This window comes from Erpetoichthys calabaricus, chromosome 2, assembly GCF_900747795.2.
Source record: "Erpetoichthys calabaricus chromosome 2, fErpCal1.3, whole genome shotgun sequence".
NCBI classification, from domain to species: Eukaryota; Metazoa; Chordata; class Cladistia; order Polypteriformes; family Polypteridae; genus Erpetoichthys; species Erpetoichthys calabaricus.
Genome location: NC_041395.2, coordinates 195,570,914 through 195,586,760, shown reverse-complemented (window position 1 = coordinate 195,586,760; position 15,847 = coordinate 195,570,914). Strand labels below are relative to the sequence as shown.

The following is a 15,847-nucleotide window of genomic DNA, read 5'->3' as shown; positions in this document are numbered from 1 at the left end:
GGAACAAAAACCTGCAGCCACTGTGGCCCTCCAGGAATGAATTTGCCCACCCCTGTTCTAAAGTATCATCAACTAGCCTTGTCAATCTATTCTAAGTTGATAGAAGTTTCAACATTTGATCACATACAAAGAAAGTTCCCAAAATAGAAAGTCATTTTTCTAAAATATTTATTGATTGGTGTCCCTTATTTCCTCAACCGCAATTCAGTAAACTGATTTTTAAGAAATTTTAATCCAATTCAGGTTGTTGCAGGGCCAGAATCTATTTCAGCAGTATGAAATACAAGCAAGCTGTAACAATTCACTGGTCACACTTCATTGCCCATTAGCAAGATGAATGATGTTCAGAAATATTCACCAGCATCAGAATATATCTTTCCTTGACCCCTTTCCCCACACTGGCCAATCCCAAAACACTGATTGTAAGTACAGTCTAAATGAACCAAAAGGTGTATTTTATGTCATCCACACTATTAACACAAACAACAATGCATATTTGCTTAAACGTACAAAACAAAGAACAGTGTGCGCTAATGGTAAATCTTTTTCTCCTTCTGTTAAAGCTATAAATACAGTATTTACCTCAGCATGACACAACATAATACACAACATGTATTATGCTGTACAGTGTATTTATTATATTACAGTATATTTGTTATATACTATGTTGCATTTACTGTATACAGTATATCCTCGCACCTATAATTATTGAGATGCGTCCATATTGACTTATGTCCCCAGTGCCAAAACGTAACCCGTACGTAAGTACAGACAATGATACAAATATTTTTTTAAAAGTAGGATGACTAAATGCAGTCCGATGATGTAGTAGCGAATGTTCTGTTGTGTTTTATGAGGTACTAATCCAAACTTGTTGAGTTTACACCAGAAATCAGTACTTGGGTGAAGTGACAGCCCTTTACACACCACCAGCTGGCAAATGTAGACTTGCCAACTGATCTCACATGCAAGTTTTGGGTATTGGGCACAACAGCAGGGGAATCAGAGGAAAAAAAAATCATTCACACAGAGAGAATATGAAAACTCCAGACAGGCAGTGCCTGGACTCATTACTGTATGAGGTAGCTTTGCTAGCACACCACCATAACTCCAAGCTGATAATTATAAATGTTAGTGGCTATCTTTGTTTTTCTGTTTTATTGCAAGAATACTTGTATTGTCTCATTGCACATATAACTTTTGTCAGCGATCTCATAATTTACAAACTTTACAAACAGTTACTGATAATGCACAAGTACACATATCAAATTAAAAGCAAAGATCAACATGGAAAAGTTATTGTAAACACTGATTATGTGCTTGGAAAGAAGCACTGAAACAAGATAAAAATCACTCAAGTTCATAAATGTATTGAATTCACTTTTTTCTTTTCATGTTTCTCTGTCCACCACTCATCATGACAAGTCTTTCACACCTATGCTGTTTACCTTCACACTTGACATATATAGCTCTGCATATCTTATTTTCATTCTTCAAGCTTTCAGACAGTCTCTTGATTAGACCGAGTTTCTCTGGTTACTTTCATAAAACTGTATACCTATTTTGAATGATCACACCATGAGATCTTTTATCTGTTGTAGCACACTATTAATTATAATGGCTTTGCTGGTTTCGGGAATTTCAGCTGATGTTTGTGAGTACAAATTGATAAGATTTTTAACAAATTCTTTACAGATCAATGTAATTCTAGTATAGGATTTCAATGAATGTTTTATGCTAGTTTTTGAAATTGCTGAATACCTCTTTGATATTTAAAATCAAGGACTATAACTTCAAATGAGAGTTGTTAAAACTATACACATGTGTTATGCGATTTCTTTTTTAAGTTAAGCCTGTTCAGATTGGTTGTATATATACAGTAACTATACATATAACAACCACATATCTTGTCCAGCTCTTGCCTGAATTCAGAAAAGGTGATAGTGGCTTTCCATTGTTGTTTGTACATTTCTCTACCTTTCAAGGTAACAAACCATCTTATTTTCCATGAAATTCTTATTTTTTACTAAATTGTGTTTTCCATATTTTTGCATAGTGTGCTTTTTTTCTCAGAGTTTAGCTTCATAATATATGGTCCTATAGTAGTGTTTAATCAAAACTGACTTATTCAAAAAGCATAATTTTAATGAGTTGATATTTGGCTTGATGGGTTTCAATTTGCTTTTTATTGTTGGTTTATTCTGTCCATTTTGGAGTTGATCTAGAGACAGGCATTTGGCGTTGTCTTATAAAATAAGTTAACTAATCAAACAAGAAGGAATCTGCCATTATATAAAAATCACTGGAGATGATAACCATTCCACCATCTAATTTGACCGTTTCTTTCTCTGTTAAAAACATGTGGAATGCTAAGGCCTATCCCATCAGCAAGGCAGAGACCAAGCCTCAGTAGAACACCAGCCTACTGCTGGACATACAGTATATATTTTTCATAAATCAGTATTATGAATCTTGGTTTTGCATGACAGAACCCCAGGACGAAGTGATCCAGACTACAATTAAAAATATCATTCTTCAACAGGGTACTAGTTTGTCTTAGAGCACATTGTGTACATGCATGCACCCCAACTCAATCACGACAGACAAGGTTAGAGACACCAATTAACACCCATTGTATGCCTTTGAAATTTAAAAGAAAATAACATTACTAGGAGAAAACCACTGTGGGCACAGGAAGAACAGGTAAACTCTGCAAAGACATTGACTGAAATAGAAATAAACTCCAGGACATAGAACCGCTGTGCTATTTATTTCATTCTGCAATTTCTCGATAGGAACATGACAGTTTATACATAACTCACATTTCTCTCAGGACAGCCTTATAGTATATGCTTATTTTTGAAATACAGATGATAACTTTATAATCAAATCAAGAAGGTGGATCATGATAGGCTGAAACAAGAAAGGCACATGTTTATTGAAAAGATATATTATTCTAGGCAAACGGATGTGATTTATTATTTCTTAGAGAAAAGACAATTATTCATTAATGGCTTTAAAAATATTAGAGAAAAGAGATATTCATCAATGGCTTAAAAAAATGTTACCGTGAATAAAATGTGATTGAGGTTTTCCTGCTGTGTGGAACTGCTTGCAAATGTGTGGGTTTTTCGCGATTTTCATAATGTTTAATCAAGCATTGAATTAATTACTTTTTCTTTCAGATCGTCGCCCTTCCAAAGTGATCACCAGCTGCTGTAAGGCTGTCTCCAGAAGCAGGATCCCATACAACATCATTAGCTATAAAATACAAAATGCTCTGACACCTTGTGTAAAAGCTGTCATGTAAGTGTCATTAAATAAGTAAATGGGCAACAAATTTTACAGTAGAAAGTGAGGTGCCACTATCTTCAGAAGAATGGCACTTTAAATGAATCTTATCCACCATAGTTTGAGGCCTGGTGCAGGAGAATTGAGCCCTTGAAAGCAGGCAGAAAAAAAATAATCTGTTAACTTATTCGATATAATGCATGATTTACTCCAAACTACATGGATACTGGTTAAGCACAATAAAGCTTTCACTAATAAAGTGTTAGTAAAAGAGCACAGATAAATGTGGAGACAGGAGATGTGGGGCAGGTTGAAAAGTGGTTTATATGTAACGCAGGACAAGTTTATTGCAAAATTTAGAAGCAGTAAGAAGTACCGCCAGAGCTAACTATATGACATATGAGATTATGAGAGCAAAAGATAAAAGGGATATTAGGAATACTAAAAGGTGCTTAGAGAGAAATATTGGAGAAAAGACAAAAGATGACCTAAAGAGATTTTTTTTTTCAATGTTTTAGTAGTTAAGGAATGGTCAAGAAGGAAATGAAGCTATTAAAACCACTAAGAGTTAAAATATACAGAAAGTGGCATAGCCAATACTTTGAACTTACATTTTGTTCAAGTTTAAATGTGTGAAGAAGTCAATAATCTCCCAAAGTAACAGTGACTACTAAGGAGGTACTTATTGACTCTCGGGGGCTTGGAGAGGACCACCAGATGTCTATTACTACAGACAATGGCATGAACATTGTCAAGGCTGTGTCACTGAAAAGTTGGACTTTCCTTCAGTGCACATATTATTAGTTATTATTAGTTATTACTTTAGTTAATTTGTCATTGTGAATATGCTTTGTATTGTGTTAATTAATTCTCAATACCAAACATTAAAATATACTACAGCTGAGTTGCTTCAACTATTAGGCTAACTGTTAATTAATATAACATGAATACATTGTTTTTTTATCACTATAGAGAGAGCTGAAAGAGAGAGCAGAATTGAAAGATCTATAGGTGTGTGTAAAAGAATGGTCAGCATATTTTTGTTTTCATGTAAAATGGAGATAGACCTGGCAAGCAGTTCAAGAATTTACAGCTTACAGAATTTCCAACAAGATGGGTGTCCCGTTAAAAAATTGTAGAGAGGGTGCTGGAGTATGAGAAGGCCATTTCAAATATACTATCTTCTGATAAAAAAAAAACCCAAAAAAAACAGACACCTCATGCCCTTGTGGCATGACAGTGACATCATTGTGTCTGTCCACAAGGAACTAAATCCACTGGTTAGTTTCACATATATATTTTAGAGGAATTGTATGTTAGTGTATCATATGTGAAGTAGTGCTGGGCGGTATACCGGTTTATACCGAAAACCATTTTTTATTTTTTTTATGATATGGATTTTTCTTATACCGCAACACCGGTTTAAATTGCCTAAACGACGTTCGGAACGTGGCGCAGCGGGAAACTGTTCAAGTGGGGACCTTTTTCACTGCTACACCGCTAAACACAGATTTGTTGCACTAGGGCTCTTTTTCACTGCTACACCACCAAATAGTGGGCGGTAGCATAGGTATGCCGCGCGGTGAAAATGGACAGAGAGCTGAAAAAAAGCAGTCACGTCTGTCACCTGGAGATGCTTTAGTTTTAAAAGGTCAGATGTGTAAATACTGTTTCTATACTACTGGATAATACAGCAAGCCAAGTTGTACTTGTTTTATTTGTTTTCAATACAGTGTAATGTACCTGGGTACTGTGTAATAGTGTGACGACATTTTGACTTTATTCTCGACATTTCCACTTTAATCTTGACGCTTATGACGAGAATATATTCTTTTGACTTTATTCTCGTAATTTGTCATTAAAGTAGAACATCGTAAACTAAACTTCATCATAAAATGAATATTTAATTTACTAGATTTTCTCAAACCCCGTCATAAGTTATATAGCACATTAAATGCTTTGTGTTAAGTGATTCGTTCAGAGATGGGCGCAACTCTGAATGGATGGCATAATTAAACATGTAAAACGAAGATATTTTTAAAGTTCTGAACACTCCGTGGGCTAAGTTTATAACTAGTTTTAATTTCACAAAGACGTTTATCGTGTGGTGATTTGTTATGTGGTTATGTGGTGAAAGAAAAAGGAAGGATAGGAACTGGGGTTTTGGTAGCCTACGTCAGATAGAGACAGCATGTATGCAATAAAGATAGCCCGCTCAGAAGAACATGCATTGAATTCTGTGTTCGTGTCTCCGACCAGCAGATCACAAACCCAACATTTACACAATATTTAAGTTAAACCTGTGCGATAGCTATTCATACATCCAGTTTTTTGGAGCCTCGTCACACCTGCCATAAAGTTCTCTACACTGAACATACACCTGGGGACCCCTTACTGCGAGGGAGCAGCACTACTGCCTCACTACCGTGCATGTGTAATACCTTCTTTAATGCATTTCATCATGAAAATGATATCAAGTATTTATCTTAGCATTCTAAATTTTCAGAAAGCAGGAATATCATGAAGTGAATGGATTCTGTATGGTGATCGCTGTCTTCTCTTAGTGCGGAGGAAGTCAGTTTAAGAAGTGTAGTGATTAACCACTGGTTCGGGGAACGTAACACAAAGCATTTAATGTGCTGCATTAATTTATGACGGGGTAAATGAAGTAATTGATTAAACATTGATTTTAGGAAGAAGTTTAGTTTACGACATTCTGCTTTAATTATGAAGTAAACTATGAGAATAAAGTGGAAATGTCGACTTTAATCTCAACATAAACGGCGAGAATAAAGTGGAAATGTCGACTTTAATCTCGACATAAACGGCGAGAATAAAGTGGAAATGTTGACTTTGTTCTCGACATATAGTTTGTTTTTTTCTTCCCAGTATAGCTTAGCTTGAAGCAAGGTCCATATTAATGTAGTTTACCTAAATGATGGTTCAGCTGGTAAAGATGTCATCACCAAGTTGCACTTGTTGTATTTTATTTTAATTTGGTGAATACTGTGTAATGCACCTGGGCTTGAAGTCTTGAAGTAATAGTGTAACTATCAGTAATAATACTATTATTTATTTTATTGTTATTATTTATTAGTTTAAATATTATGCAGTTTAATGATGATAAAGTTGTTTAAAAAGTCACTTTAACGTGTCAGTGGACAGAGATTGTTAACATTAACAGAAAGTGTAGTTGGTTTACAAAAAATATTTACTATTTATTCCTTTTCTAAGACATATTCGGTGCAATACAATTTTTGACAAGCACTTCTGGATATTTTACTAAGTCTAAATGCCTCTTTGTATGGTTGAAAATATGTTGTCAAAATTATAGTTTGTTTTTGCAAAATTTGTTCAATAAAAAGGTTCTATATTTTGACTGCATCTGTCATGCAATGTGATACCTTCTCCATTAGTGCCACCCCCTTGAAAACTATCACTTTATGAGGGCAATGCAAAACTGTATTAATACTTGTGTGCACATTAAAATGTTTTTTTTTGTACAATGTACAATACTCTTGACAGTGGAATAGGTTATTCTTAGCCAGTAATTGCAGTGGAAAATGTGGTTAACATCCACTCATGCAGGGGGAAAAAAATACCGTCGAATACCGTGAAACCGGGATAATTTAGAAAAATACCGTGATATAGAATTTTGGTCATACCGCCCACCCCTAATGTGAAGCCTGGGCTCCAGCAGCCACAGGGTAAGGACCCAGAACTCACAAAAGAACATTAAAACTACTGCCATGAGCTATTTGAATGACAAATATGATGACACTGCTATTGATGACCTTCTGGACATATCATCCATCCTTGATACTCGTTAAAAAACATGCTATGTGAAAACTGAGAAAGTTGATGCCATGAAAGCCAGAGCTGTGGCAGAAATAATGCAAAAAAGCTAGAGCACTTCAGTTACTGGACTTCACAGCTCTGTTAGTACAGCAGAAGCTGAGGGAAGAGCACCTGCGCCAGCCAAAAAACAAGACGACAATGGGCAGCTTCTTCAAGAAACCCCACTCTGTTGAAGCAGCTGGACTCACAGACCAACAATCTGTGGAAGATGAACTGGAAAACTACCTACAAGCGCCTTGTGTGGACAGAGAAACCAATCAACTGGAATGGTGGAAGATCCACACAACTGTATTTTCTAAATTAAGCCTCCTAGCTAAGCGCTACCTCTACATCTCTGCCACTACTTTTCCCTCAGAAAGGTTTTTAGTACAGGAGGTAATATTATCAACTGCAAAAGAGCATCATCCAGTCACGAGACAGATGAATAGCCTAGTCTTTTTTAGCAAACAAATTGTAGTGTACAATTTACAACAAGAGGAAATGTGTTCTGCTTATATAGAATAAAACAACAATAGGTCCCAAATTGCTTTAGATATTGTTCTACCTGAGATTTTTACATGATAGAGAATAAAGGAAGATACAGTATTTACTGTAATGCAGCTAGTAATGCAGATTTGCTTTGCAAGGTGTTATGTTTTCATTTTAACATATTAGTACTGTTAAACCATTTTGTACACCATTTTTCCACATTGGTACATTGCCTTATTAATTTGAGCTACTGTGAGTGCAATCGTTCTGAAAACTTTAAAATCAATAATATTCCAGAACTTTTAAGGAAATGTTAAATGTATATAGTTCATATTTCATTTCTCAAAAATAAATCTTATTTGCTTATTAATATTTTTTATTTTAATTTGTTTATTCAGAATATATTAGCATAACAGTAATATGAACTTGTGATAATTATCAAAATCGATCGATACAGAAAAAAATATTGTGAAGATATTTTTGTCCATATTGCCCAGCACCACCTGTGATGCATATTTTTTGAAAATCTCTGCACACTTTGGAAACTGCCAAAGACTGGCAGGTGGCACATATTTCCCCATTCTTTAAAAAGGGTAGTCAAGCTGATCTGAAAAGCTATAGGTCAATAAGTTTAACAGGCATCACAGGTAAATTAGTGGAGGGAATTATTAAGTAAAAGACTGTGCAGCTAATGTCAAGAACAGAAGTATTAGCAAATATTCAACATTGGTAGAGATAGGAAAGGTTGTATTTTGCAAACATGCCAGAATTCCATAAGTAAGCAACAAACGTATTTGATCAGAGAGATGCATATGATATTATTTATTTAGATTTTCAGAAAGGGGCGGCACGGTGGCGCAGTGGGTAGCGCTGCTGCCTCGCAGGTGGGAGACCTGGGGACCTGGGTTCACTTCCCGGGTCCTCCCTGCGTGGAGTTTGCATGTTCTCCCCGTGTCTGCGTGGGTTTCCTCCGGGTGCTCCGGTTTCCTCCCACAGTCCAAAGACATGCAGGTTAGGTGGATTGGTGATTCTAAATTGGCCCTAGTGTGTGCTTGGTGTGTGGGTGTGTTTGTGTGTGTCCTGCGGTGGGTTGGCACCCTGCCCAGGATTGGTTCCTGCCTTGTGCCCTGTGTTGGCTGGGATTGGCTCCAGCAGACCCCCGTGACCCTGTGTTCGGATTCAGCGGGTTGGAAAATGGATGCATGGATGGATTTTCAGAAAGCTTTTGATAAGGTAACACATGAAAGATTAGTTATATGGAAATGTAGGGCACAGTGTGTGGTTAGATACAAAACTGGCTCAAAGGAAGCAAAGGGTTATGGTGAGGGCAGAAATGAAGATTCAACTAAATTGTTAGAGAGAGACTTCGACAGTATTCAATCTTGGGCAGAATTTGTGGAAGATGAAGTTTAATGCAAGTTTATCTCAATGGCCTGTTGTTCTAATCATAATTGTTCTAATGTTTTAATGATTTAATGTTTTAAAATAGTGTATCATGATTATATTACATAGAAAGTAGAAATATTAGACTTAGATATACAGTTTTAGGTCTGAAACTTGAAAGTACAACTTGTAAGAAGGATCCACAAGCTATAGTAGTCAATCACTGTCTACATGCAGACAATGTACAGAAGCATTCCATAAGGTCAATAGAATGGCTCGGCTAATAAGTTATATATATTTCACAATGTATTGAGTGCAAGTCAAATTTGAATGAGGTTATGAAACTTACTAGCAAGGCATTCTATGGAATACCATGTTCAGTTTTGGTTTCAATATTATAAAAAAGTGTAGCAGTGCTAGAGAAAGTCCAGAGGAGAGCAACTACACTGAGAGGTATGAGTTATAAGGAAATATTTAAGGAGTTAAGCCTTTTCAGTTTAAGCAAAAGGAGATTAAAAGATGACATAATCAAAGTGTTTAAAATTATGAAGGAAATTAGTATTATGGATCACAGCTGTTACTTTATAATAAATTATTCATTAAGAACACAGGCAAATGGTTGGAAACATTTTAAGGGCAGATTTCTCAAAAATGTTAGTAAGATTTTTCTTTTTTCAAAGTTTCAGTTCTGTAGACAACCGAGTGGGAACAACAATGCATCTTGGAACAGCCATGCTGGAGTGGCCTATGCGGATACATAACTGAGCCTTGTCTCATCCTAAGAATGTCAGGCCTCCAAAGTAGCCAGCGGGATGTTCACTCTCTTTACTGTGCAAAATGGATCTTAGATGAGATATGCCACTCATCATCCTCAAGGATGTCATCTAGTGTTCCTTTCGAGGTTTACAATCTTCCCCATGGGGTGCTACAAGCATTTTCCCTTCCGTAGGGGTGCATTTGGAAGATTTCCTTCTAAGATACCCCCACAGGGGAACCAACTACTACCTGCATTTAAGCTATCAACATTGACAGAATTGATTTACACTTGTCCGGATAGGTTACAGTCTTTATTCCTTGATAAATGCTAACAATGCTCGGCTACACCTAGGTGCCACCTTGGCCAACCAGGAAACTCTCTTTAGTATAAACTAACCTACTGTGAATTGTTCTGCTGAAGTTCTCTGTTTTACATGTTTAGTTTAGCGGCAGTAATGTAGCTCAATAGGATGGTAGCTTTTCTTTATAGATAAAAAGAGACACATTATAAGTCTTTACGGTTTACTTTCTGATATTTTTTAAATAACGATTTGTTCTTGTTAGTAGCACTGCTGTCCCAAGATTACAGAATCCTAGACTTGTATCCTGTGCTCAGCTGTGTGAAGCTTGCATTTTTTCACCATGTTTTAATGAGTTTCCCTCTAGAAACTCTGATTTTTATTCTACATTCTAAGTAATATATATGTATATATTAAATTAACTTCTGATTACAGATTTATTCTGTATGGTTGTGAGCATGAGTGATATATGGCACCTGGTATTGGTTCTTGCTCTTCGGAAATACTCTGACCACCTGTGAGATTAAATTGGATTAGGCATTTTTTTAAATGTTATGTTATGTTTTTTTGTACATCCAATGATGTAAGCAAACTTTGAAGTTACATCTGCATGCAGAAAGTAATTTATGACAGGCATGAGCAGATATACTGTATAAAATGACTGGGAGGGATTGTGCAAGTTTTTGCTATCTTTGAATTGACTGACTTCAATAATCAAAAAGATTACCATCCTGTCTAAAATGTGAAAGTGATGAGCAGGATAAGAGTAAGTCAAGATAAACAAGGACCTAACTCTTTGTTACAGTTATATGAATGAGGGATGACTCGCATACATTTCCTGTAAAAATATATTTTAAAATACTAATAAATTTAATCATTGAATAATTAGTAGGAAAAAACAGTGAATGTGATATCTTTCAAATGTTTTCTAGTTTTCATCAGAATGAATGAAGTTAAATAAAGTAAAACCTAGCATGTAAATCTTTGAGATGTGTAAGATCAGTCTAATGCTGCATGAAAAGCCACAAACACCCACTCCAACTTTCAGTCTACTCAGTCTGACTGTAAGAGCATAAGGGCTGTATAGAGGAAAGAACAAAGCCACATTTCCAGTGCACATAAAAGAAGAGATGATCACTATAAAATAAGTGCAGATCTTATGCATGCGGCTGATATCAAGAAACACAGTCATTCATTAGGGTTTACTTAGCTAGGCACTGACATGAAGGGTTGCTTTTCAACATGTCAGCCTGTTGGCCAACTGAATCTGATTTCTGTGTTTTTCTAGTTTTGACTGAAATTGGAAGCTTTCCAAATTGCGTAGCAGTAATTTTCACTGAAATTGAACCCATAATCAAAATAATAATAACTGTTGCTTATGTTCTAGTTGTGCAAATCAAGTATAAGAGGGTGTTTAAAAATCCCAATTTTTTGCCTTGCATTTTTGGCATAATAAAAAATGGGCTACAGTGGACTATCATTAATCAGATAGAAAACAGATTTCATAGTATTACTATAGAAGAAATGAATTTGCAATATTTCTTTCCAAATAAATGTGCATTACGAAATAAACCCAAAACACTAAAAGCTTCCTTAACTCAGCTTTTCCTGATTTTAAAATAGAGAAGTTGAGTTTCACATTACATTATTCAATAGCTAGCCTGGCCTGCATCATAGCATAAAGAACACACAGCACACACTTCATCACATGAGAAAACTGTTTTTTTAGTGTAGGTTATTTTCATTCTCATTGAGAGAAAACACATATCAAAACTAAACACACGCAGGTTTGTCAGTGCACTTTGTAAGCTATAGATATTTAAGTAGTTCCCGTTGCACTTGGGTCCCAGTCCAGGTGGTTTGTGGAGTGGTGCCTGCGGCAACACTCTATTAGCGTTATGCTCCCAACCTTCCTTTCATTTGGGATGTTACATTTTTTCTTTTTCTCCTTAAAAATTTGCACAAGTAAAGAAGTTGCAAAGGTACACACTCCTGTTCTTAAAATGATATACTGGATCAACATTTTGCTCTTTGTACTTTACAGAACAATCTATATATATATATATAATTCACTAAGCAGCCGACCATGGCACGCAAGACAGAGACCATGGGATATGCCCCCAACTCACAGAGCCCCGCCCACCAACTCTAAGACCATGGGATATGCACGACAGAGCCCCGCCCACCAACTCTAACCCTCCTCCCGTGTCATGGGATACGCACGACCGCGTCCACCCTCGCAAACTGTTTTACACGCTGCATACAGCAATTCCCATCCGTGACAAACATGCTTCTTCTTAGATGGTCCTGCAGGAACAGGGAAAACCTTTGTCTACAAAAACCTGATTCATACCATACTAAGAGCATAGTGTTTTTGTTGGCTTGCCCACCTGCCCGCCTGCCTGACTGTTACCAGCATTCACCTCAATGTACTGGAGTGTAAAACTATCGCAGCTGCTACCTCACAAACTGTCCTTATTCCCCGGATTTCCCTGGCCCCATCAAATTCAAATTTGCCTTTTACTTTTACACGCAGACAATTTCCTGACCCCATCAGATTCAAATTTGCCTTTTACTTTTACACGCAGACAATTTCCTGTTAGATTGGCCTTTGCAATGACAATTAATAAGGCACAGAGCCAAACTTTCAAAAAGATATGCCTGTATCTGCCAAAACCAGTTTTCAGTCACGGACAATTGTATGTTGCTCTCTCCAGAGTTCCATCTTTTCATTCACACACAGTCGTATCCTCAAACCCACCCCATTTGGACAACTGTGTCTTTCAGGAAGTGTTCACTCATCAATAAGTAATTATGCGGCGTATGCTACGCTGTGGATTGGCTAGTATACTATAACAAGCTTACAGAATAGAGTTATACGTGTACACAATGGATATACCTGGTTCTCTGCCTTTTCCCACTCCTTTTACCTTACGGTCCCCTCCTATCAGTGTCTGTTGGTGTGCAACATAAGAAATTTTCACTTCCGTATTTTTTCTTCAAGGATTCATGGTCAATGGATAAACTCTCTTCTAGTTGTGCAAAACAATGACAGAATCACAAAAAGTCATTCCCTGAGATTCCATAGTTTTGCCACAGATCAAACCCAACAAAGAAAATCGATTTAGCCATTAAAACTGACGAAGCACCAAATTTTGTTATACAGCACGACAACATGTATGCTTGTAGTTGGGACGTAAAATCCCAACAATTTTTGAGCATTGAGCATTTTTATCTGGATTTACTGCGGTGCCCCCGAGCTTTTGAAAGGGCAAATACTCACCTCAGAGTTTGTGTACAAGAAACTGCTCAAATCCCCTTTTCAATGAAATATGGTCTGCGACACTGATTAAATTTGGTACTGAATTCCAAATAAGATAAACATGTATAAGATTTCAGCTTATGTATCTTATTTATTGGATATTACAACATTCTGACATCTATCTAAAGAATTCGAGATAATGTTAAAATAGAAAAGCTGGTAAGCTGAAACTGTTGGCATACTGGTTTAAAAAAGTTAACATACCTCGATAATTATGACAATGTTTTTTCACAAACATTTATAGCCTTTGTCTAGTTTTAATGCTTTCATTTTGAAGTGATTTTCAACTAAATTTTTACATCACTAAATTCGATTTTTTTACATGAAAGGACAGAGGTGGAATAAATGTGATTCATTGCTAGTGAATTGGAACTAGGTTTTCTCTTGGATGTATCACTTCAGAATTTCATGGAAAGTGCTTATTAAGCATTGGGCAGATAGCAGTGTCAAAAAAACACAATGATGTTATTTTTGTAAAATGTTCACATTCCCACATGGTTCAGAACACCAAATTTATCACCAAATAAAAAATTTTGATCAGTAAAAGCAACATTGCACATACAGTAAATATGCAGCATGTGCATGGAAGCTGAATATTCACACTACAGCCAATTTAAAAAAGTAAATGGCTATGGAATTGTACAGTGCATCAGGGTGGCAAAATTTGTGAAGGGTTCTCACTGCAGAGGTTGCAATGTAACTTTCTGTAATATTCGCAAAGCAGTGATTTGAGGTTGAGTCAGGTGGAAGGAGTGCCAATAAGTAGCAGAAGGTAGTAACATTAAGCTTATTAATCCTGATTAAATTACCGATATGGGATAGTGCATATTTTTATAATTGAGACAATGGTAAACTAAATAATAGTTGGAACAGGTGGAAGTGTTGTGCTTAAAAGTCAAAAACACTAGACTAGGAACCACCTTGCAGTTCTGGCTCCTTTAATGGGCAGACAAGGCTGAAGGATAGAGGGTCACTCGCAATTGCTGGTGCCAGAGCGGGCCATGTTTGACTCTGTAGATGGGGCTTAAAATCAGAGTTGAAAAGGAAGAGTGCTTTTGTGTTACAGAGGAAAAGGGCAAGTGGAAAAGCCACCACATCACACAAACTGGGATTAAGCCTTTGTAGGCATCCCCAATAGGGCAGGAAAAATGTATTTTGTCTTTTCTTTACTTGTTTTAATGTGTGCTTTGTAGAAAACTCCCTGTAGAGCTGGGAAAATGTACAGGGGAAAATGTATTTTATATTTTCTTTGCTTGTTTTTATGTGTGCTTTATTTGTTAAATCAATGCAAAGTTATTGACTTAATTGGATTTCTTGGGCATTATTTCAAGTTTGAAGTGGTGGCAGGAGGGCTCACAAATTGTAATAAATAATTTTCTTTCTTTATGTGTACATTCACTCACTGCTTTAGAATTTATTGTTTATATATGAGTATTCAGAGTTATTCTTAATGTTTTTATTTTTTAAGATTTTATACTAAAGAAGTTGGTGCAGTTTGCTCCAATCCAGATGCCAAATGGGTAAAAGAGAAAATGAAAGGTAAAAGTTTCTTTTTGTTTATTATTAGTATTAATTATTATTATTATGATTATTATTATTATTATTATTATGAGTTGTAAATGTTTTATATTTTTCCCTATTTGCAGAGTTACCACAGACTGATGACAATGTCTGATTGAAGAGACTTCGACTTTTTAAGTTTCAGTATCTGCCTTAACTGATAGTCATTAAAAGTCTGGCAGATCATCTTCACTGAAACATGAAACTGAAGCCTCCCATTGACTCAGCAGTCAATGTCTTTAACAGAAAATAAACTTTGTAAAAATCTGAGCCTATGTCATTTTTCTTGAAGTTAAGAAAGAAGTCTGATTTCACAATAAAAATAATGTATTACATGTTTTAAATGCATTGCATCTTTGTATTTAATTAATATCATATATTATTTATTATCTACAACACTTATCTAACTTCCAGACTCACTCATTCAGATACTGTAATTGAAGCAAGTCCCTGGACAGGGCACCAGCCTATTGCTAGCTAAGTACGCACAAATCAGGGGTCAATTTAGACAATGCCAATTCACATAACATGTATGTCTTTGGACTGTGGGACAACACCAACCTGGGCAAACTCCACGGAGGACTCATTTGGGACTTGAAACCCAGACTTCTTGTTGTGAGGCAGCAGCTCTACCACTGACCCCCCTATTGTGCATTAACAACACACAAAGTATTATGACAGCATGAAAGTAATATCATCCATCCATCCATTTTCCAACCCGCTGAATCCGAACACAGGGTCACGGGGGTCTGCTGGAGCCAATCCCAGCCAACACAGGGCACAAGGCAGGAACCAATCCCGGGCAGGGTGCCAACCCACCGCAGAAGTAATATCATTCTAATAAAAATCATTGTCATATACCGTACCATATGTGGAATTCTTTGCATTTTCTTCAATCTGTTTCACATCT

At 36.3% G+C, this 15,847-nt stretch overlaps 1 protein-coding gene across 1 annotated transcript; it reads left to right on the top strand.

The window, feature by feature from the left end:
* The first annotated feature begins 1,497 nt into the window (after nucleotides 1-1,497).
* On the top strand, nucleotides 1,498-15,281 carry LOC114644101 (eotaxin-like). Its single transcript, XM_028792349.2, has 4 exons — nucleotides 1,498-1,654; nucleotides 3,186-3,306; nucleotides 14,846-14,916; nucleotides 15,024-15,281. Exons 1-4 carry the CDS (start codon nucleotides 1,579-1,581, stop codon nucleotides 15,050-15,052), a joined length of 297 nt encoding a protein of 98 aa, XP_028648182.1. The 5' UTR covers nucleotides 1,498-1,578; the 3' UTR covers nucleotides 15,053-15,281.
* Nucleotides 15,282-15,847: the final 566 nt, after the last annotated feature.

Bases quoted from the DNA above. Each gene is read 5' to 3' on its own strand.
- LOC114644101 (XM_028792349.2), top strand. From the start codon at position 1,579: ATGAGATCTTTTATCTGTTGTAGCACACTATTAATTATAATGGCTTTG. The intron at 1,655-3,185 runs GTGAGTACAAAT...TTTTTCTTTCAG, and splicing joins GGGAATTTCAGCTGATGTTT to ATCGTCGCCCTTCCAAAGTG. The intron at 3,307-14,845 runs GTAAGTGTCATT...TTATTTTTTAAG, and splicing joins CCTTGTGTAAAAGCTGTCAT to ATTTTATACTAAAGAAGTTG.